Source organism: Ruditapes philippinarum, unplaced genomic scaffold, assembly GCF_026571515.1.
Source record: "Ruditapes philippinarum isolate M1 unplaced genomic scaffold, ASM2657151v2 ctg4216_1_1_1_1, whole genome shotgun sequence".
Lineage (NCBI taxonomy): Eukaryota > Metazoa > Mollusca > Bivalvia > Venerida > Veneridae > Ruditapes > Ruditapes philippinarum.
The window spans coordinates 25,137-49,226 of NW_026864747.1; the positions used below are offsets into that span (position 1 = coordinate 25,137).

At 32.0% G+C, this 24,090-nt stretch overlaps 3 protein-coding genes across 3 annotated transcripts in view; 2 read left to right on the forward strand and 1 right to left on the reverse strand.

Annotated features, from left to right (window-relative positions):
- Positions 1 to 9,569, reverse strand: part of LOC132726695 (WD repeat-containing protein 17-like) — a 32,803-nt gene extending 23,234 nt beyond the window's left edge. Inside the window, exons 1-8 of the mRNA XM_060712043.1 lie at positions 9,466 to 9,569; positions 4,609 to 4,781; positions 3,456 to 3,870; positions 2,735 to 2,992; positions 1,843 to 2,153; positions 997 to 1,110; positions 423 to 569; positions 152 to 234 (exon numbers count right to left, since the gene is read on the reverse strand). Coding sequence (XP_060568026.1) covers positions 152 to 234; positions 423 to 569; positions 997 to 1,110; positions 1,843 to 2,153; positions 2,735 to 2,992; positions 3,456 to 3,870; positions 4,609 to 4,725 — 1,445 coding nt within the window. The 5' untranslated portion in view covers positions 4,726 to 4,781; positions 9,466 to 9,569. The remainder of the gene's footprint in view (positions 1 to 151; positions 235 to 422; positions 570 to 996; positions 1,111 to 1,842; positions 2,154 to 2,734; positions 2,993 to 3,455; positions 3,871 to 4,608; positions 4,782 to 9,465) is intronic.
- Positions 9,570 to 9,571: 2 nt separating this feature from the next.
- LOC132726696 (gem-associated protein 8-like) lies at positions 9,572 to 14,491 on the forward strand. Its single transcript, XM_060712044.1, has 4 exons — positions 9,572 to 9,661; positions 11,033 to 11,860; positions 12,412 to 12,477; positions 13,308 to 14,491. Exons 2-4 carry the CDS (start codon positions 11,035 to 11,037, stop codon positions 13,517 to 13,519), a joined length of 1,104 nt encoding a protein of 367 aa, XP_060568027.1. The 5' UTR covers positions 9,572 to 9,661; positions 11,033 to 11,034; the 3' UTR covers positions 13,520 to 14,491.
- Positions 14,492 to 19,264: 4,773 nt separating this feature from the next.
- On the forward strand, positions 19,265 to 24,090 carry LOC132726697 (heat shock 70 kDa protein 12B-like). The gene is made up of 5 exons (XM_060712045.1): positions 19,265 to 19,970; positions 20,553 to 20,671; positions 21,286 to 21,507; positions 21,922 to 22,048; positions 22,529 to 24,090. The coding sequence occupies exons 1-5, from the start codon at positions 19,808 to 19,810 to the stop codon at positions 23,596 to 23,598; spliced, it is 1,701 nt and encodes a 566-aa protein (XP_060568028.1). The 5' UTR covers positions 19,265 to 19,807; the 3' UTR covers positions 23,599 to 24,090.

A 24,090-nucleotide genomic window follows, 5' to 3' on the forward strand; every position in this document is an offset into this window, starting at 1 on the left:
TTCGTTTGTTTGGTTGGTTTTACTCCAATTTTAACCTACTTTTGTGTCATATCTCTGCAGTCTGTCGAACCTTAGATAACTAACCAGTAAGAACCAAGATTTCTCCATATATAAAAATATACTTTAGGTAGAATGAATCATAAATTCATACCAGTAACCATCAGCCCCTGTTGACATGATTCTTTTTGAGTCTTTCTGATTCCACATTACTGTAAATACAGCATTACGTCCATGCTAAAATAGAAAATGTTGTTAAATTGAACCTGAAATCAACATCAATCATTTACAAGCAAGATTTGTCAGACAGTCTCCTTGCCTATTCAAAGAAATTTTAAGTACAATATAGGCAGGATTTTCTTTATAATTCACAAAGATGGATATTTTAAGTTATGGGTCTTGGACAGTGACATTATATAACTCACCTCTGTAAATCTTTTTACTATCCTTCCTTTTGTAATGTCCCATATAAATATACCATTCTTAGATGTCCCAGCTACAATACAGTTGAGATCTGAAGGTGCCCATGATAATGTATAAATAATACCCTCATTTCCCGGAGATGTGTTAATCTGAAAAAGTATCAAAAATAATCTTCATAGCTTTATAGTACATGTATACAATAAAGAAACAAAAATATTGACTAACTATTAACAATTTGACTTTTTGTAACATCTAAGTTCACTGTCTAAACACCAAAGAACAGAACAACAACAGTTCTTTTGGCATATATACTTTTTATGCAAATACATTTGCTATGTGAACATTTATAAATAATTTCATACATTTTGTTTCATTGTTTTGAACATTGTTTTCACCATAATACTAAAATATAATGTAATCAAATAAATTCCAGTATTGATAAATATTTTGCTTTTATTTTAAAACGCAAATGATGTCATGTGGCCACCGAATATCAATTTTATGGAATCACAAAATCTGCAAGGTTATGGGATTAATGTATATATATTATCAATAAAGAAAGTAGTAAAATCTTACACATGTAAAAGTTGACGTGTCCCATAATTTCACTGTGCCATCAAAACTTCCAGTGGCTAATATATTGCTGTCATGCGGACAAAACTTGCAGTCAAATATTGTCTCTATGTGACCCTGTATAATAAAGAAAAAACTCATAAAATAGTGCAACAGGATAAATATTTTTCTTCCAAAATTAAACTGATGTAAAAATAATATAGAAAATTAATGCTAGACAATAGATATGTTTATCTGTAATTAAACTTGAACTGCTTGTTTCCCAGTCTAGATAAATTAGATAATTTTAACCCATAGACTTCTGGCTGCACTTGATTTTATCCGTGCAACCAGTGCAGACCAAGATGAGCTTGAACATTTCTATGCCATGACCTAAATATGTTTACAGTACTTGATACTAAACAAAAACAAACGTCAAAAGTCAGAAGATTTGATCAAATTGCCATTAAAATCTAACATCTTATTATAGCTTACCTAATATGACTATTGCTTTACTATGCAAAATATTTTAAATGGACTTGTCTATCTTTCTATCTTTCAAACTGGACAAAAACATTCATCATTTTTAAGGAAATTATCAAAATATGCATGAAAAAGACTGAATAGGCAACATTGCAGGCACAAATGTGCCGGCCGAACTTGGTTTGCATTGGTAGAATCTGTTGCCACCTGCAGGTTAAAAGTTAAAACTTGCCTTCCCATTTGACTGTTGACTCAGCAGTTTTGATCAAACATAGTAAAAGAGACTTCAGCGAACATATTTTATAGTACTGCTAGATAATGTCAAAATAAAAAACGAGATATAAAGTTATGGAAGCCTAGCAAGTTATTGAACTAGATCAAACATACCTGTTCTCGTAGAAAGTCCCATTTCCGTCTACCAATATCATAGAGTCCTACCCCACCATCGAGAAAAGTACAAACAAGTCTAGCGGGCGGCAATGCAAAGTTAGATGCATTAACAGAAGTAGGGTTCTGTGCCAAACTAGTGGAAGATTTCTGATGAATGTCAGTATTTTTGTCTGAGTATTTTGTAAATTTTAGTCTATTTATATCACAGATAACTTGTAAAGCATGGAAGCCCGTCTTTTTCACGCGTATATTTTCTACAGGTGTTGATTTAGAAACATTCCATACTCTAATAATCCCACTCATAGCATCTGAAAAAAAAATGCAACAGATACAACAAAAAGCTACCAACACATTTTTTTTGTCAAGCCAATATTGGGCGAATAATTGTTTCTTTTTCTCTTATTTGTTTTGACAAAAATAATTTTATTGGATAATTCATCATTTCAAAAAATGATTTTCTGAATATAAATTTGGATTATATTACCATTTCTGAAATGAAAAACTACGTATTATACATGTACACACGTATATCTACATTGTTGCATTCTTCTTTGCATCTAATGGGACACAACCCATAACACATTATTTCCAGTGGTTAATGTCTTTTTATTATTCTTTGATGTTAAATTGTCAAACCCTTATCAATTCCTTCAAACATTTTAATAATCTCTTGTAAAATGTTTACTAAATTGTAAATTTCTACAGCAAGGTCAGAAAAATTGTAAATTATACAATAAGGTTCAAAAATACGTATATAAGATTTTGGCTTGTATTTTCTGAAAATTCACTTGCTCTGCCTAAAAATTACATGTCCATATGATAAATATTTATAGACAGAAGACATACATTTATTGACAATAAAATTAAATGAAAAAAAACAACAACATACCACCAGTAAGAAACATTCCTGGGGCACTCGGTACCCAGGACATTGTCTTCACAGTAGTTGCTGCACTTGGCAACTGGAAGGTCATAAATGAGGACAAGGAGGAGGAGTCAATGAGCCGTATGCCCGCCTGCGAGTTACATACTAATATATAGTCTACAGATAAAAGGTCCCATTCTAATGTAACCACAGAATCACTCTCGCTGTCATCGTCATCATCATCCCACACTGGTTTTAGTACATGTCGCTGACTCTTTGACCCTACATATATATAAACAAGAGACAAAGTTTATTTAATTATACACAAAAACTATGATATCAGTATTTTAAAAGAGATATCATAAACCAAGCCGGATGAAATGCTACATGAATAAAATATAAATGTCAGTGGTAAACTGTTTACTTATAATTATATGTAAATATTTTAAAAACAAACTAACTTCACAAGATCAAATTTGGAGATTTAGATATTCAATTACATATGTATGTGCATAGTCTCTATTTCAAAGCATTTAATTTGTATTTTAACTTCATATGCTTACATTCTTCCTTAACTCCTCGGCCACAGACTTATTTTTTAATTTCACACCATTTTCAATACTTTTTCTATGAAAATTGCTATATCTCACTCACTTTCAATGAATATGATATGACTTATATCCCACTGACATATTTCAATACCACATCAAACGGGATAAGATAAAACAACATACATTGTACTTACCTAAAGTACAGAACGTTAATGATCCGTCCTTATGTCCAAACGCAACCTTTTCAGTTTTCTTATGATGCCATCTAAAACATGTCACCTCTGACGCAAACCCGCCCGTTTCCTTCACTGTGGAGACTGACAAATCGGTACCCTTATACGACCACAAAAATAACGGCCCCTTTCCGCTGATGTACGAGACTGATTCCCCATGAAGTAGGCACCAGTCTATACAAGTTGGAATACCTTTAGTATTTTCATAGATTGCTACAGGTCTCTCTTTACTAATATCCCACACTATAAGTTTACACTCGTGACTGGCACTAACAAAGATATCAGGATTTCGTGGATTCCAGGAAATTGACGTGATTGTTTTCTTGTGTTCTGACAAGATGGACAATAATTGAAACTGATTGTATGTCTTGTCTAACTGAAAAGCAATGGTTTAGAAGTTTGATAACTAGAAAATGAATATAAAAGCACAGTACTATTTTTGTAAATGGATAGTTCCTGATTTTGACAATACAAACAAATCTCTATGTAGCTGCTACAGAGAATAGTTACGCAAGTTACAAACTATAGACTTTTTTTCAATAAAAAAACATGTTTTGGTAAATACATGTATCTCAAAATTAGATACCTAGTAAATGTATTTTTAACTTAATCTAAATTTTTGAGAAAAAAAAAAGTATTTTCCAATGCATATAACTTTTTCAATGATAATATTTCAAAATAAGAAAAATGTGAAAGAATTTGCCTTATCGTCACCTTAGTGCAGTAATGGAATATTTCTATAAATCTAAGACTATTAATAAATACCAAGATACATAGAAATGTATTATCAGATATGTTCCTATTAATTTGTTTGTTCGTTGAATTCTGTCAAAATATCACATCAGGGTTAGAGATCCCTTCAACACTATTGTAAGTAAAGTAGTGGCAGCATGACCAAGTGGTTACAGGTCAGACTAGTCATCTAAGGATTGCTGGCCGCGTGGGTTCAAACCCCTTCAAGGACAAGCTGTTGTTTCCTTGAGCAAGAAACTTTACACTCATTGCTAAGTACTGCTTAGTTCCAGGAACAGATTAAAGAGTGTTTCAAAAAGCTTATAGCTTCCAACACAATCAAACTAAAATAAATTAGTATAAACTAAAAGTAATGTTTTACCTCATAAACATAAATGGCCAGGGTTGAGCAGTAGGCAAATCTATCCCCACTTGCTGCACACACACTATTGTTCCATGGCTGACAGCCAGCAGGTAACAAACCCACCTGTTTGATCATTCTTAAATGTCTGTCACACTCAGTATGTCACCGTCAGTATCATTTAACCATTGTGCCTGAAATGGTAAAATAGGAATGATATACTAAAATAAAAAGTAAATGCAATTAATTCAAAGATGAAGCACAAAATAAAAAGATAACACACTAAAATAAAAAATTATGCACTAAATACAAAGATCTTGCTCTAAATTTTAAATACAAAGACAATACACTGACTGCAAAATTGTAGAACTAAAGATAATACACTAAATACAAGGTGAAGCACTAAATATCAAGATAATGCACTAACTACAAAATTGAAGCATTAAATACAAAGATAATACATTAAGGTGAAGCAATAAATACAAAGGTGAAGCACTAAAATACATAACTTATGCGCTTAATACAAAGGTAATGCACTTAATACAAAGTTGAGGCACTAACACAAAAATGATCCACTAAGTTCAAAGATGATGAACTTAAAATACAAAAATGATGCCCTGAACTCAAATATAAAGCACAAACTTCAGTATCTCTAATGCACTAACTGTAATAGTGATGAGCTTAATTACATTATGCATTTCAAAAACAAAGATGATATGCTAAATATAAATATGATATTCTTAATCCATCAGTGTTGCACTGCATAAAATATAATGTGCTCAATTCAAAACTGATGTGCAAAAATCAAAGAAATTTTCTATTATTTCAGACTTGAAAATTAATCCATGTTACCTTCTCTGATGCTATCTTACCACATCATGAATATAATGTCACCTTACTGCTATAACTGATTAACTGCTATTAAATTTAGAAGGACTTATTCAGTTCTTGCACTAAGGGGACGATAAAAAGCAATCAGACTGGCTAAATGGAATTATTCTAGACAGACACATTGCAATGCATTATAATGTCAATAAAATATAATCACTATAAAAACAGAAATTCTATCCTCGTTCTTTCCATATAACAAAGAAACTTAAAACAATGTCTCCATAAAACTAATATTTTATTAGAAAACAGGTAATTTATTGGAACAACTTCCTGCTCTATCAGATATTTCTAGCATCTGCCTTTCAGTTTTGGTGCTTTGGAAAAAAATATGATTTTATCACAATTTAAGTACTTTCCAAAAACTGGTATAATTTTTGTTCACAAATTAAGTACTTTAGAAACTTTGGAAAATTGGTATGATGTTATCAAGATGCTAATAGCTATTTTACCAATTATATATTTAAAGACGACAAACTATGAATGAAAGAGTTAAAAATGTGACATGGTTCTTTTCTTCTTCATGATCATTTAATTCCTTACATTTTTTTTTGCTTTCTAGTTGCACTCTTAATTACTCCACAAAAAATAATTTTTACAATTATCAAAGACCATAAACTAAAAAGTGAAACTCCTAAGACATAAAATTTTTGAAGACATCATATGATACAAAAGAAACCTGAATTATTTATTCAGTATGGTAGCAAAGAATGAATATCAGATATCCCAGGAATGATGACTCTTATCTTACAAAAAAGAAGATTTTAATCAATAACATTTACATGATTTAACAAGAAATTGTTATAGCCTTGCTATAGTTATGACTGTTTCAAAAATAAAATTAACCCTTAACTTATAATGAACTTGTCCGGCTTTGAATTAGGAACTGTCCGTTGTTATGAAATGGGCTCAATTTTAAGTCAGACTTTATTGACATGTATCAAAGTTGACCTGACTCTATACCAGTGGCAGCAGCTGCATAGTGGTTATTGTATCTGCCTCTGGAACCTGGGATCATGGGTGCAAACTCTACTGAGGTCATGAACACATATGACAAAAGTATTGGTTAGTTTTTTTGAAAGAAGTTTAAAAGAGCTTTAAGCTTTTATCATTATAAAAATTTAATACATGTATCTGTAACCTTCAGCTTGTTGGCAGCAAGAGTTTCTACCTGCGCGACCAGTGCCGACCAAGATGAGCCGGCACAAATGTGCTGATCTGTGCCATCGGATCCTTGTCTGCACTATGCACTTGTTCAGTTAATAATATGTATCTTGAAATCTTACACTTAAAAGAATGCATAGTTTTGTCCTAAAAGTCCATTTAAGATATTTGGCTTGGTACGGGTTTGAATAAAACTAACCACAATGTTCAAATATTAAATTACAACTATAATAAATTGTAAATATTAATTTCACGGATCTATGATTCTATTAAACACAATTAAAAATGATTTAAATTTTTTTAAGAACATTTAAGTCGAATACTTACAGAAAAGGTGTAAAATAATTTCCCCTTTGATGTTTACTTTACAAAACCTATTGTCACTCATGTCAAATATACTTTTTTTATAAAAATTATTCTATTGATAGTATTTTATACAAACTATTCATCAAATCCTTTCAAAAAAATATCACAAATGACTTTTTACTCCATACAAAGTCAACCTCATTAACAACATCATTCATTCATTTAAAAAATCCTTATTATACACAATAAAAAAATGATGTTATCCTATTAAATTAAAAATTTATCTTCTTGTATGAAGAAAGAAGTATTATCATAATTGTAGCCCAAAATAAAAAATTTAATTCACAATTATCTGAGATAAAATAGAATTGACAATCAAAAAATCAATCACGTCTTTACTGAAACCTTCCACAAATACTAACAAGCACATAAAAAGACACTTTAAGACTTGCTCTGACAAGATGTATGAAAAGGCTGTCAACATAATTGAATTACTGTAAGTCTATAGAATAACAATATATTATCTGTACTTTAGAAAATTAATCACGCAGACTGCAAATAAAAAGCTGATTTTTTTTTTTGATAAATAAAGAAAACAGGTGCAGCAACAACAGCAAATCTCAATAAAATACATACTTGATTGAAATGTCTTATTGTATTTTTCATAGAATTGATTTTTATTGTCAATCAATTTGATTACAATCATTAAGTGAATGAACAGCGAGATGGGTTCCAAGTAACACTAGATGGAAGAAATCAATAAGTATCTACTGCAAAAACAGCAGTGTCCTTTCCAGTAATTATTCAAGTGGCCAGTTTACATTAGTTTGTTTCTCTAAATGAGCCGCCTCACGACAAAACCAACATAGCGCGTTTGCGACCAGCATGGATCCAGACCAGCCTGCGCATCCGCGCAGTCTGATCAGGATCCATGCTGTTTGCTTACAGACCCTAATATGAAATTAGGCAAAGCCTATGAACGGGGAAGTCGTTAAAAAATTCCTTTCATTCTTTCCGTTTTAAAATTGTCATTCGGTATTACATGCACCGCTTCCGTTTTCACTCGGAACACTCGACGTTTATTATTGATCCGAAAAGTTGAGATTTGTTCCGTTATCGGAATACCCCGCCTTTTATCATTGAGTTACATTGTAAATGGCGGCGCCCGACTAAAACTGACACTGAAAATTTCTTTGATAGGTATAGAATTCTATATATTTTTTAATTGTTTTTTATTTGATTTTCTTTTAAATATACACGTGTAGTCTATAGCCGGGCAAGCCAAAGCCCGGACCCGCTTCGCGGGCCCGGTCTTTGACTTCCCCGTATAACAAGTAGAGAAACTGATAGCAAACAGCATGGATCATGATCAGACTGCGCGGATGCGCAGGCTGGTCTGGATCCATGTTGGTCGCAAACGCACTATTTTGTTTTTGTTGCATGGCTCAAATGTTCTTTTCATTAAATGTATGAATAATAATTTTGGAAGAAAAAAAAACAAGTTTGGCTTATTTTCTCTCATTTCTTAGGTCAAACTCTACACAACTAAATCAATTACCGTTTTCACACTAAATATAAGAATGAACTTCCCATTTTCCAATCTTGACAAAACAACTCATTATTTTTAGATAAATTTTAAAAATCTGTAAAGATTAAATAGCAAACAGTGCAGACAATGATAAGACAGCGCAGATGTTTCAGCTGATCTTGCTTCGCAATGCATGGTTGCATGCATAGATTCATTGGCAGCCAATTTAGACTTTTAATTTAAAAGTATATGTATCTGTTATTAGAGTTAAACAGGATGATTCAAAACCCATAAACAGTCAACAGAATAGAGTCAGGCAAGGCTGTTATTATTGTGAAGGCCAGCCTTACTTCATATTTAAGTCCAGCTAACTCTTAAACTACTGGACTTGAGGATGATTAGCCATTGCCATCTGTGAAGTCTGACGAGGCTCATTTACTGTTAGTATATCTCGATTTTTATATTTTTATATTTAAACCCTTTAAACTTCATATGGACTGTTCCAAATTCAATGGAGGGCAAATCCAATAGGTAAGGCTATGTACCTTCAGGGCTATAGCTACAATAAAAATTTGCCATTTCAAAATAAATAGAAAGAGTATTTTATGAAATATTTTTCCCTGTAAGAAAAAGGAATTTAAGTTATCTATCATTGTAAAGTTACATGTATGATACATTTTGCTAAATTAGAACTATTTAGTTTTTAGTGCAACCTGATTTGCTGGAGTAAAAGTAATAAGAAATTCAAATATTGTACGATAAAACTGTATACAAACATTAAAGTTTATTAATTAGTTTTGATATTTAAACCCCTATTAAACTAGATCTATAAAAAAAAATTTAAATTTGCAAAATCATGAAATCATGATAAAATTGATTTGGCTTCATGCATCATGTTTACTTTGTCAGTCCATTGCACAAATTACAACTGGTTACATGCAACTTAATTCAAAATGTAAAAGAAGCATAAAAAAATTATATATATTCCTTACTTCTTCTTTTGTAATGCAAAATATGCATGTGACGAAATATGTTTCCTTCTGCAATATTTACCCAATATTTACATAGTCACGTGATCAAACATTCTCGTTTCTACCCTGACACCGTTCAAAGAATTTCCGGTCAAAATATACGTAAAATTTGCCTGCTTTTAAACGTATTTTCACGTGTTTTTAAAAAGAAATATAGGTACTAATCATTTATAAACATATCCTTCATCTTACACTTCAACGTTATGGTATAAATAAATTCTTACATGTTCCTGAACATATCAAAATACTAAATATTGTAGTAGAGTAGTAGTCGACGTATTTCATATTTCGGACAGCATGAGTATTTAGATCACTCACAGACACTTTTGGGTCAGACCAAGATCCTTGCTTGATTTGTCCCAGTCAACTGTCAATAAAAAACTTAAAAGTACAAATTGGCATCCATCCTAATCATAAAACTTGATCTTAATATTAAAACCATTTCATGACAAATAAAGAAAATTAAAAGATCCCATCCACATCAACTGATCAATTCTCTATAAAGTAAAGATTGCAGATTCTAAAATACTTTCCAACCATTGCAAGAAGAAAACATGGACTAATGTTAAGCTGTTACGCTATATATGGTCTGTGTACCAGCTTGATAAACTCATTTTAGAAATAAAATAAAAAGAAAAGTTGAGTACAAAAAACATTGTTAATGAATTTGTCATGGAAATATTTTATTAAAATTATTCATTAACTTGATTAAGTAGTTGTTCAAACAGATATAAACATGAAGAAAGAAATCTTGGGTCATTCTTGTACTTAATTGGATGTTTGAAACTGAGCAATCTTTGTAATATAATATTAAAGCTGTGCTTGTTTGTTGATCTGTAAAAAATGTGTTTTACCTCAAGTTATTTACAAATATGTAAAAAATTTAAGAATCGCTAGCAAAGCCAAACTCAAGTTATTTATAAATATGTAAAATCTTTAAGAATCGCAGCAAAGTCATCAAAATTTATAAGAATCGCAAACCAAGTCATAACTTTACCAGATCAAATCAGTTTTACACATATTCTTTGATCATTATTCTATTTAATAATTTCCATTCAATAAGGCATTTATATACTACGGTCTACCACTGTTAAAATTTTATTATTTTAATATAAATCTTTTTTTTTCTTTTTTTTTTACATAAAAAGAATTCAAAGCCATTTTATTTTGCCTGATATATGTATTAAATAGTGTAGAGTTGACCAAATAGGTGACATTAACTGACCAAGAGAAAGTTAAACTTTGATATGCCTTAGACTTTGTAACACAATGTCTACTCCGATTGGTGTATTCGGTGATGTACTGTTAAACGGCTTGTTGATTAAAACCAACAGTTACCAAACATAATACTATAGCATGATAAGCCAAAGTCTGGGTCTGTGAAGCAGTTTTTTACATGCGCAATTTATAAATATCTTCTTTATTGTTTTATTTAATAAAATTTAAATGTTGAGGGCAAGCTTTCTCTCATTTTGCACACTTTTATGGCTATTATTATATAAATAAACTACAGTGTTTTTTACTCTAGAAATGGCAAGCAAATTGCTGTCTGGGGGCTCAGACCAAGAAATGTTGTCCCAGACAGAGACAGAAGATACTGACACAGGAGAAGTTTCCTCGGATAATGTAACCGGTACTGATGCATCAGGTGCAAGCCTTACATCCCCAACCTCAGCGGAATCCTCAGAGGATTTGACTCAAGGACATCGTAACAGAAAACTCACAAATGTAAGTGTTGACCTGACTGACGTTACTGCTTTAGAGGACAATGCATCACAAGGAGAGGACAGTTTATGTGATGATGTTAATGATGGTGAAGAAGGGGGTATACATGTAGGTAGCACAAGTGATAAACAGAATTCAAAAAAGGGAACAGGTTTGATGGATATAGATTTTAGCAAAGATTGGTACAACCACAAATGTTTCAAATCATATTGGCAACACTATAATCAAGTTATGTCCTGGTGCCAAAAACACACCAAAGTTTGTGATAAACTTAGAAATAAGTCGGCAGGGAGAGGGACTGCCCCAACAAGCTCATGGGGTCCATTTTCTCAACCTTTTTACCAAAACTCGTTTCATATGCCCTCTTGGAATCATCCTTATAACTATAACCAATATAATTCAAACAAAAACACAAACGTGAAAAGAAATTCAGTGAGTCCAAATTCAAGGAATGCATGTAGGTCTAGTCATAGAAAGAGAAAAAATAAACATCGTAAACAGAAGTCAGCTAGTTCGAGTGAAGTGACATCATGTGAAACACAGACAGAAACTAGTGAAGAGTTTCAGATGGAAATATCACAGGATATGATAGATTTCTTTGCAAAAACCCAGGCACACAGAAAAGAGAGAGGTTAGTAAAAAATAAATTGTATCTTTGAGGTTTTCTATTATTCATTTAATTAATTTAAATGGACATGATGCAAATCCAAGTGAAAATGGTAAGTGAATAGTTAAAATGCAAAATAGAATGACGTTTTGCCATAAATGAGTTCAATTTAAAATTTTTGTATGAAAAAAAAATATCCTTGTGATTGATGGAAAATTCTATAGATATCATTCATATTGTATTTGTTTCACTCAATACTTACAAAGATTGGAACAGTCTTTTTATAATATAGGTTGTTTTTATATAAAATCATTGACTTTTTTCATTATCAATTTTTGGTCAATCACCATTTTAATAGTCAAACTTTTGAAATATATTTATACTTATAATTCTTATTCACTAGACAGCAAAAAAATGAACATGATGTCATAAAATGAGTTGCAATCACTCCTTTACAAGTATTCTTCATTATATATTAATATATATTAATTATTTAACTGCAGCATACTTATAACAAAGTGTGTTCATACATAAACTTGTACAATTAACAAAAGTTATGGTTCTGTGTTTTGTAGATGAGGCGAGGAAGGCAGAGAAAGATGATGAAGGTGTTGAACCTGAACATATAAATGTAGAAAATGGTAAGATAAAATATTTTTATATTGTAAATTCCTGCCAAGTTTAACCTATAACTGTGTAGGGCCAAGTAGGGGGGACCATATGGTTTGGATCACAGATGACTGATGATTTCCAATCACATATTAAGTTGAACATTCCTAGCTACCTTAGGTGGTGGTTCTATGCAGTTGCCAACATATGCTTGAAAATTGTTCATCTATATTTATTCATTAAACTTTAAAAGTTTTACAATGATATATTCTCTTTAAATTCAATAGTGCCATGTAATAATCTTTTTCACTTAAATGAAAGTGAAGTTGTTATAAGAAGTATTTCATTTAACTAAAGTTATGTCATTATTATATTTCTTTTTAACTAAACTTGCTGTTTAACTTTAGTTGTTGCATCATAAAGGTTCATTGTATATTATTCTATAAACCTTAAGTTGTGTTGTGATGTATTCTTTTTGCCATGATTTATTGCATTTACATTCACCATTCAGTTGATTATGAAGAGATAAATGTATGTATTCCTTTACTTGAAATTAAAGCTGTAGTCCTCCAGATGAAGCAAAATCAGAAAATCAAACTTGAGAAAAATGTACTAAAATGACCTTTTTTTTTACTGCATGACCATAGCAGTAAGGACTGTTTTGCATGTTTGACCTCTTAAATTTATGTGGATTGTAAGTGCTGTTAAATTACTTTCTTTGTTTACTTCATAATATTTTACTTTTCAATACATTTTCAAAATTTTCATGAAAAAATTAGCACGAACCTGGAGGCATGCTGCTTTAAATGAAAGCATGAATATTTCAATATAACAAGTATAAATGTTATTTTAATATTTTCAGTGAAAGTCACTGAAACAAGAGCACCAACAGTGGAGGCACCAAAGGAAAGACCAGGTGCCAAAAGAACAGCTGAAATGAAGTTATTATATGGTAAAGGGGCTCCAATGATTCATGGTATGGAAACTGCACTACAAATGACATATGACAGGAATGTGGACTTGAAACAGCCAAAAACATGGCCAAATATGCCTCTGAGGGTTATTTTTGGTTAATATTCTCATTTTAAAGGGACTCCACTGAGGTTTGTTGTGGTGATGGGACTGCAAACAATTTGTTCAAGATAATTTTCCATTTGATAGAATCTAAGCCAATAACTTGTGTGCAAAATTTTAGATCATTCGCTTACTCCATTTTTTCCAGAACAATTATTCTAACTGTGAAAAATGACCCAAAATTTAAAAGTGTTGCAATGCTTTTTACTTTATCAAGCTATCAATAGCACAAAAATATGATTCTCAATGTAATTCTGAGTGAATTTTATAATTATATTTGCATATCTTACCCTTTAAAGTTTCCCACCTGATCTTTTGAGGAAATTAAAATTTTATGTTTTTAGGCTTTTTGACCTCAGTGGAGTGCCTTTAAATATCACAAAATGTTTTAATGCTCTGGGATCATTTTTATGAATGATTAAGGGATATCAAGCTATATCTAATGAAATATTTTGTTAAAAATTTATTAATGGTAAAATGCTGTTGTTTTCTAATCCTTTGATACATGCAGATCATAAAAGAGTTGTAACATTTAATATCTCTGTTATTTAACACATATGTACATGTATATTGTAGACAAACAAGGAACAAAATATTATTCTGCCATTTTATGTAAGATTTTAACTGTTTTATGTAAGCACCATTTGCTCTTGAAAAAAAATATGCAAATATATTTCCTTTATATATTTTGGGATTATTTTTTTTCCATAATGATTTACAATTAGGATTTTGATAATAGTATAAATTACGGAAACTAACGAAAAACCTCATGAAAATTAATGAGCTCAGGTCAATATTGCCGAACATTATCTTCTATATAAAGATATCTACTATTGGATCATGTATCACACACATGCCAACAACATATTTCTTTTCTGATTCCTTGTCATGTTTAATATTATATTTGCCAATCAGTAAATCTGCTAAATTCTGGTAACAGGTGCTTGTGATGTCATCAGTCAACTTGTCTATACAATCTAATGCAGATTATTTATTATACATGTATTACAAACCTTCCATTATAGACCAATTCACTTTATGATATTAAGGGCAGTAAGGATTGTACTTAAAATGGACATTCTTAATTCACAGCAGAACATCTCCACTATGCAAATATAGAAGGGTAAAAGATTTTAAATGACCTGTAAGCTAAGCATTTCTAACGATTTTTTTTTCAATTTCATACATTTAACATATTATAAGTAAGTTACTTATTAAGTATTAATCATGTAAAATAGAGATATTCTAGATTATTATGAGAAACTACTGCAAAACATGTGCAATAAAACCACCTGTTAAGTTCATTGAGTCATATGAAATTATTTTTTAGAAAAAGTATGTATGAATTTAGTATGTTATTACTTTTATTTTTCATTAAGAATTTTATTTTATTGTTAGTGTGTTGTAAGAAAAGATATTCAATTTACATAATTATATTTCATGTTATTTTTACACATCAGAGAACATAACAAACATAACATTTAAAATAGTCCCTCTTGTTTTTGAGTTAGCAGTTCCAGACAGGATTCTTTTCATTGAACCTTATTCCATTTGGAAAAAAAAAACTCTACAATTATTCATATTTCTTATCGGAAAATTGCAAGAAATGTCCAAAAAAGTATTGTCCATATCCTATTTGTTTTATGTACATATAGTAGACTCAGTTTTTAAAACATTTTATTCTTCTAATATTTAAGAATTTTAAAGACATATTTAAACCTCCTTTTGGAAAAAAAATGACAAGCTTACTTGAAACAAAAGTATTGCTTTACAACTGTTTATTTTTAATTTTTACTTTTTTTTCTAGTTCAGGATCATGTCATTTAAAAAATAAAACTAAAAGGGATACAAAATTGTTAGTTTAGTTTATACAAATCTATTTTAGATTGATTGTTTTGTAAGCTATCAGATTATTGACAACTCTGGACCAACCAGTACTAAGCAATGAGTGTAAAGTTTCTTGCTCATGGAAACAATGGCTTGCTGCTGATGAGGTTTGAACCGGCCCAGCCAGCAGTCCCTAGACTAATCTGGCATGTTAACCACTCCACCATGCCACAATATTGTTACTGCTGAATCTTATGAAATGTGTTTTTATGAATGATTTAGTATGTTATAGATATCATATTACAATTACATGTATTAAAGAAATATTGTTACTGATTTTTATTGGTGTATATGAAATGATAAAAAAAATTATAAATTAAATTGAAAAGAATCATGTTTGTTGAAAATCTTTTGATTTTTGTTGTTGTTGAATACTAAAAGGTTGAACAATCTTGAATGTTTATGCTTTCGTTATGCTATAAGCATTGTTTTTAAATCCTTTTGTTACCAAATTGATGGATTGTTTTCTTATATGTAGTTAACAGATTAGAAAGTTCTGTCATAAAAATGTTTAAGTCCTACCCCTTGTGACCTATGTTCCTGACCTGGCAGAAATGTTCAAATTTTGCAGGTGAGAAATCTGTCCAGCATACTGTTGCGTGGTTTTACTATAAAGGTTACTTTCACTAAGCTAATGAACTGTTAAAGCTATGCATTTTAAGCAATGCACAAAAAAGCTTACATTTTTTCTCAACCACTAAGTTGAAATGTGTGACATTGGCTATGCATATGTGATTTTCATCACATCGTATCAAATAAATAGAAAATAAGTAAAGAATGCAACTACATGCACATGGATGTTAAATAGAAAAATTAAGTAATTTTAGCTCCAGGGTTGTGCTTTTATGATCGCATTATATCTGTACTTTCTTTTCCTACAACTTCACATGAATGATCCTTTGGTGACACCCTACAAAAGTTAGATACTAGTAGTTCTGGTCAGATGCAGAGGTAGGTAACGGGAATCTACTGAAAATAGACTTAAAATGAAATCTTCCAAATTCTCTCCCTTGAAACTATGTCAAGCGTTTGACTTGTAGGATCACTTTGTATAATTCTTTACAAGTTATATAAATTATGGCACTATGGAAAAAATAAACGCCACCTTTGGGGTTTCAAATTTTACATAAATTTTCAAGATGAGGAATTTCTATGCTCTTCTTGTCCATAATATCATGATCTAGAATTTAGGTGGCACATGGCGTTGCCTTGTGGATCTCTATTAAACTTAAACCAATGTAAAAAAAGCTACAATTTTACACATTAGATTATTTATGCTTTGAAAACATAATACATTTTACAGCAATGCATCTCAGGTGGACAATTTAGGTCTAGAATGGTCATCTTGTTAATTTTTTGTCTTAAATGTAAGTCATGTGCAGAAGTTATCAGTTCCTTGCAAAAGTGATAGCAACTAGTACTTGGTAAATTGCTTAACAGTCTGCCCTGGAACGATGCGGTGGCTTGTAAATTTAATGTGGTATACGGCCGTGATCCGGAGGTTAAACTATCAACACCACCACCTCCAAAGAAGCTCCTGGGGTGAGCGTTAGAGGGTCATCAATCCATGTTTTTGTTTTGTTTGTTTTTTTAGCTCACCTGTCACAAAGTGACAGGGTGAGCTTTTGTGATCACTTTTCGTCCGGCGTCCGTCCGTCCGTCGTCCGTCCGTCGTCCGTCCGTCCGTCCGTCCGTAAACTTTTACTTTAAATGACATCTCCTCATAAACCACTAAGCCAATGTCATCCAAACTTCACAGGAATGTTCCTTTGGTGGTCACCTTTAAAAATTGTTCAAAGAATTTAATTCCATGCAAAACTCTGGTTGCCATGGCAACCGAAAGAAAAAACTTTAAATATCTTCTTTTAAAAAACCATAAGAGCTAGAGCTTAGATATTTGGCATGAAACATCTTCTAGTGAGTGTCTACCAAGTTTGTTCAAATAAAAGCCCTGGGGTCAAAATTGGCCCCGCCCCGGGGGGTCATTGATTTTCCCTATATGCATATAGTAAAAACTTAAAAAATCTTCTTTTAAAGAACCCAAAGAGCTAGAGCTAAGATATTTAGCATGAAACATGTTCTAATGGGTGTCTACCAAGTTTGTTCAAATAAAAGCCCTGGGGTGAAAATTGGCCCCGCCCCGGGGGTCATTGATTTTCCCTATATGCATATAGTAAAAACTTAAAAAATCTTCTTTTAAAGAACTCAAAGAGCTAGAGCTTAGATATTTGGCATGAAACATCTTCTAGTGAGTGTCTACCAAGTTTGTTCAAATAAAAGCCCTGGGGTCAAAATTGGCCCCGCCCCGGGGGTCATTGATTTTCCCTATATGCATATAGTAAAAACTTAAAAAATCTTCTTTTAAAGAACCCAAAGAGCTAGAGCTAAGATATTTAGCATGAAACATGTTCTAATGGGTGTCTACCAAGTTTGTTCAAATAAAAGCCCTGGGGTGAAAATTGGCCCCACCCCGGGGTCATTGATTTTCCCTATATGCATATAGTAAAAACTTAAAAATCTTCTTTTAAAGAACTCAAAGAGCTAGAGCTTAGATATTTGGCATGAAACATCTTCTAGTGTGTGTTTACCAAGTTTGTTCAAATAAAAGCCCTGGGGTCAAAATTGGCCCCGCCCCGGGGGGTCATTGATTTTCCCTATATGCATATAGTAAAAACTTAAAAAATCTTCTTTTAAAGAACCCAAAGAGCTAGAGCTAAGATATTTAGCATGAAACATGTTCTAATGGATGTCTACCAAGTTTGTTCAAATAAAAGCCCTGGGGTGAAAATTGGCCCCGCCCCGGGGGGTCATTGATTTTCCCTATATGCATATAGTAAAAACTTAAAAAATCTTCTTTTAAAGAACTCAAAGAGCTATGGCTAAGATATTGAGCATCAAACATGTATTAATAGGTGTCTACCAAGTTTGTTCAAATACAAGCCCAGGGGTCAAAATTGGCCCCGCCCCGAGGGTCATTGATTTTCTTTATATGTGTTTAGCAAAAACTTTAAATCTTCTTTGAAAAAACCCAAATAGCTAGAGTTTAGATATTAAGCATGAAACATCTTCTAGTAAGTGTCTACAAAGTTTGTTCAAATAAAAGCCCTGGGGTCAAAACTGGCCCGGCCCCAGGGATGTTATTGTTTTTAACTATATAAGTATAGTAAAAACTTTAAAAAAATCTTCTTTTAAAAAGCCCAATGAGCTAGAGCTTAAATGTTTAGCATGAAACATCTTCTTATGGGTGTCTACCAAGTTTGTGCAAATAAAAGCCCTTGGGTTAAATTGGCTCTGCAACGTTGGGGGGGGTGGGGGTTGGGGGGCCTATATACAGGTGAGCGACCTCAGGGCCATCATGGCCCTCTTGTTTTTGGTTTTGTTTGTTTTTTTGTTTTTGTTTTTTTAACGATTACTTTGGAAGTAATGTAACAGTTTCATATATAGTTACTGCCACTAAAATCTTTACAATTATTACGGTTAACTTCCTCTTTTTCACCCATTGGTAAATAACTTTAGTAATAAAAATGTATCCTGGATTTAAAATTTATACCGGAATTAATGTTAAGTTGTTAAATAACCCTAGCAATCATTTGCTGGGAAGATCCGTTTTTAAGAGTACCACATATTCTAACTTGTAATAAATAGCTTTCACATGCAGATCTAATTTTATTGTAGTGCATTATATACATGTAGATATGTGCCGTTCATGAAAAAACTTGATATAAATTACATTGGAGTACCTATTGATTTAGATATTTACATTTTAAACGAAAGATATATTATGGATACGTCACAGATAGAAAAAAAGCTAAAAGATAAAGAACGTTGTCATTGGATATTAAAATGTTGCAAAAATTAAACTATACATGACTATGGTTATAGTTGAACAGTATATAAAATATATACTTAAACATTATAATAATTGCTTAATAAGCTAATGTGATCGGATTACGTGTGTCCTGGCAGCTAGCCTAATTTTTGATCAAGATCGCTTAAATTGAATAGATTAACTTCATTTCTATTACAATTTATACCTTTTTATTGTCACATTCGGAATAGAACAATACAATTCGTTTAAGCCGTTTTTAAGTCAACTTTCCGAACATTTTGGTTTAACCGATTCAGGGATATTGCTATAGGTGGAAAGCAGTTGGTAGTTTCAGGGGAAAATAAAGGAATTGTGTGAAGTTTTTTATTTTATTATAGGGTATTGTGGCAACTTAAAATAACTTCCAGTTTTTGTAGAAACGAGGATGTTTTTGGAGATATGAAACTTTTATTGAATTACAGGGAATATCAGTGGCTGTAAATAAAGGAAAGTGTCACTTTGCATTTCATAGGTCTTGTAGACCACATATTTTGTAGGAGAAATTGGAAAAAAAAAAATAAGAACGTTAAATTATGTTGCCAAGCGACGTAAAATTGCTTATTGCATTTGATATTGGAACTACACAGAGTGGTTATGCATATTCTTTCACGAGCAAACCGGGCGAGATTAACACGTGCAGTTTTAAAGGAAGACCACCAAACACGAAAACTCAAACATCTTTAATGGTAAACAAAGGTATCGTTGAAAGTTTTATCAATATGATTTCTTTCATTTTACATTTCTTTAAGTCATGATTTTCAAAATATCGTCTTCAGCACATATTTCTAATAGTACGTATACATTACAAATACGTATACATGTAATGTATAAAGGAATTTAAGATAACCTTTTTATTATTTAACAGATTATACATTTACGTAAACATTTATTTTTCCCCTTTATTTTTAAACAAATAACATTTGATTAGATACATGTATGTCAAAAAAGTTTCTTTTATCTCTCTGATAAGATCTACAAAATGTATATAGCTAATAAATCCTATACATTTGTTCATTTTACTCTAAAGTTTAAAACTTCTTATGTCAGATTATCGGTAATGTACTATGGCTATATTTAAGTACATAATGAGAATTATTCTCTATTGTATTGACATTGCAATTGTTACCAAACGATTACTTCTGTAAAAGAATGAGACCCGGATGTGCACGTGCATTCGCATCCGGAAGTATTTATAACTACAAGCTTTTGTTTTCTTGGTTCAAGTTTTCTTTGTAGTCCATCTGGCTGTAACAAAATGTTGGTTTCAAATTATTTTAGCGGGAAAACTTGTATGCTATGGCCAGGAAGCAGAAGATAGATTTTCTGAGATGTGTGAAGCAGACGACATGTCTTGTAGACTGTACCGCAATTTCAAGATGGCGATACACCATAACCCCGTGAGTGCTTTGGCCCTTTTACCTCCATCTTAATGCATGCCCTATCATAATATACTTCAGTACTTATATTTAAAAAAAAACTCATAAAGTTAGAGATTAATCTTCTGAATTTCAAAAACTGTATTGGAATAGCCATTATCAATTTTAGTGATAGATCTATGTATAATCATACCGAGAATTTGAAAGCTGGTCAACCAATAGTATGGAAGAGCCTGATCACACGGCCAGATATGAAGGCTGGTACAACATTATATTGGTGGCAATGGCTAATCACTTTCAGTTGAATTATTTTAAACTTGTAGATATTTTTTAACAGACAACTGCGTTCAGAGAATTTTTTATGAATTATTTTCAATTGCCCACTTGGTGTCCCATTTGAATATTTATTCAAAGATCTTTGTAAATGTGTATAGTTAGTTCTAATCTCAAGTAAAGTGTTTGGTGCATGTAATCATATATCGATATAAATTTATTTTTCATCCTGCACATAAAAGAGCACGTTTTGAGGACATTGGGGTAGATTTATCAATGTAATAAATAAATAATTAAATAAATCAATAAATATTCCACAGCAAATTAGTACATTATAATTAAAATATGTGTTTGTATTCCAGACTTTGAATAAATCAACGAAAGTCCAAGACATCTCCGGCCAGCATAGCATGCCTGTATTCGACTTACTTGTCATGGCATTACAGTACCTGAAAAATCACGTGATGCGCGCGGTTAACCGGTTTTCTGACACGTACAACGAAGACGATGCGTTCTTTGTGTTGCTTGTACCAGCAATATTTGATGACAGGGCAAAATGGCTAATGAGAGAAGTAGCGTTAAAGGTAAATAAGATTCAGAAAAAAATACGGTTCTTAAAGAATCATAATTGGAAAAAAATGTATATTGATACATTATACTAGGTTCACATGACTTTCTTAGAAGATTATAACTTTGATTTATAAAGCTTTTTCATGCATTTATACATTGGAGAGAAAACAAGTAAATCTTGCCAAGTTCGGCAAGTGTTTTCAGGATTTTTGAAGTTTTACTATTTGTATCGTAAAAACTTTAAAAAGTGCTTTCTTAGACTGTTTTTTACTGTGTAATAGTATTTTTCTGAAAAATATTACCAGAAAGCATTTGAAAATTTTGATGATTTATGAAGAATATTACTCTATATATAACCTTCTCATGTATAATAAATAGCACGGTTAAAGCGAACTTCCACTTAGCATGTATATATTTGTCTTTTCCAGTCAGGTATACGTTCAGAGAGGTTCACGATGGCTCTAGAGTCGGAAACAAGCTCGCTCTGGTGTTTACATGAAAATATAAATGGTATCAAACCAAAAGGTACTAGATTCATCACAGTGGATCTTGGTGGTATGTTGTTTTTTATGGTCGAATTTCAAATAAAGTAATATAATACACGTGTAGTGTAATGTTAAGGAAGTTTATAACGTTCGAATAGGATACCATGACTTTTATTTCCAGTTATGGTTCATGTTAAATGACATGTAAATCACAATAATAATGAAATCAATGATCAAATAAGGTTGTTTGTAAAGTAAACGTTTTTGCGCATCCGTTGTCACAGCAAACTTGACTATACAATGTATATAGCGCGAACCGTGTTGTGCCGAGTTGCTAATATTCCGTCACATGTAAGACCGCGAATATTTCAAGCGACTTTATTGGCACTATAACTCAGTTTAAATTGAAATTACAAAGAAATGACACAGTATGATGGATAAATAGCTTTGTTTTAGCTTCTTTTTTTAAAAAATGATCTTAAGTTCTTTGTAACGAACCATTTTATACCGTTGTCATAAATTTTCAGTGAGAGAAAATTTGCTATTTCAGGTGGTACAGCAGACATAATAGCCCATGAATCACAGGGTGACGGCAGTGTGGAATCTTTGCAATCCCCGTGTGGTGGGGACTGGGGCGCTGTGAATGTCGACAACTGTTTTAAATCTTACCTCTCCTTGCTGTTTGGTACACAAGCTGTTGATGATCTCATAAAACAGAATCTTCACGAGTGGTACAAACTTATGAAGAGCTATGAATCCTACAAAGTCTCAAAAGCAGCAGACATGAAACTTCACATTCCGCTGAGTTTAAAGTCGTCTGCAGTGGATAATAAAGGTCTTCATGGAACTGCAGAACTTGCTGAACTTATCAAGTCACCAAATTTTGGGGGTCATTTCAACATGGTCGGCGAAACTTTAGAGATTGACGATGAAGCAACGAAAGGAATGTATACGTACACGGTGAATTGCATTATGGGGAAAATTGAGCAGCTGGTACAAAGAGGCGTGGTTACTAACAAGAATGTCGATCACGTGATCATTTTAGGGGGTCTCGTAAATAATGACATGATAAAAAGTATGCTTAAGGAAGCGCTGAACAGATACAGTTTGGTATTTCCCGACAATGGTGAAATGTTTGCAGCGAAAGGAGCAATATTGTACGGTCACAAGAAGTCCCTCGTCAGGTCACGGGTCATCCCGTTAACGTATGGTATCAAAACAACAGTGCCATACGATGAGAAGAAACATTGCGACTCGCAAGTAAAACTTATCAATGGTGTTAAAATGTGTACGGAAAACTTTCACGTCCTGATAAAGGCAGAAACAAAAGTAAACGTGGGTCATGAGGTGAAAGAACTTGACAAACCTCTGGTTGCAGACGATAAAGAACAAAATTTCGAAATATTCTCCTGTGGGTCTGCAGACGACATTCCAACGCTTACGTCACATTTTACTGTGCACAAAGAAGCCTCGTTTTCAATTCCACTTCCTTATGGGTGTCTGGTGGATGATAAAGTTTTTGAGCGTTGCGTTATTTTAGGAGAACCAGAAATTGTGTTCAGGTTAAGTTTTAAGAAAGGGAAGAAAGATATATTCATAAAACATATGGAATATATTTGAAATAGGAACAAAATTGTATAAACAAAATGGAAATTAACTACATCTGTAAATTATTTTCATATTAAATTATACTTAATGGACGTCTAAAATGATATCAAGTATATATCAGTTTTAAGTAACTGTGCTAATTATTACCTCTTGTGAGCTGACTATTCTACATGCTAAAATCATAAATGAAAGTCTACATCAAATTATCATTGCATCCCGATTCTTTCCGTTTCTACAGATACCATGAAACAAAAAAAAAACTTTCTCGGCCGTTAGGCCTTGAAGCTAAGCACCCTGTTTTCTTTACAGACGTATACTTTTCTAAAGTACATGTAGCTGAAGGCATCCTCACCAAAATTTACAACTTAGAAACAAATTAAACTTCATGCATGAATTAAAATTACTTGAATTAAAATTTATTTGTGAAAACATAGCTGTTGTTGTGTTGTAGGTTTATATTTATGTTGGCTTACTGGCTTTAAATGGCAAAGATAAGCTCTTGTT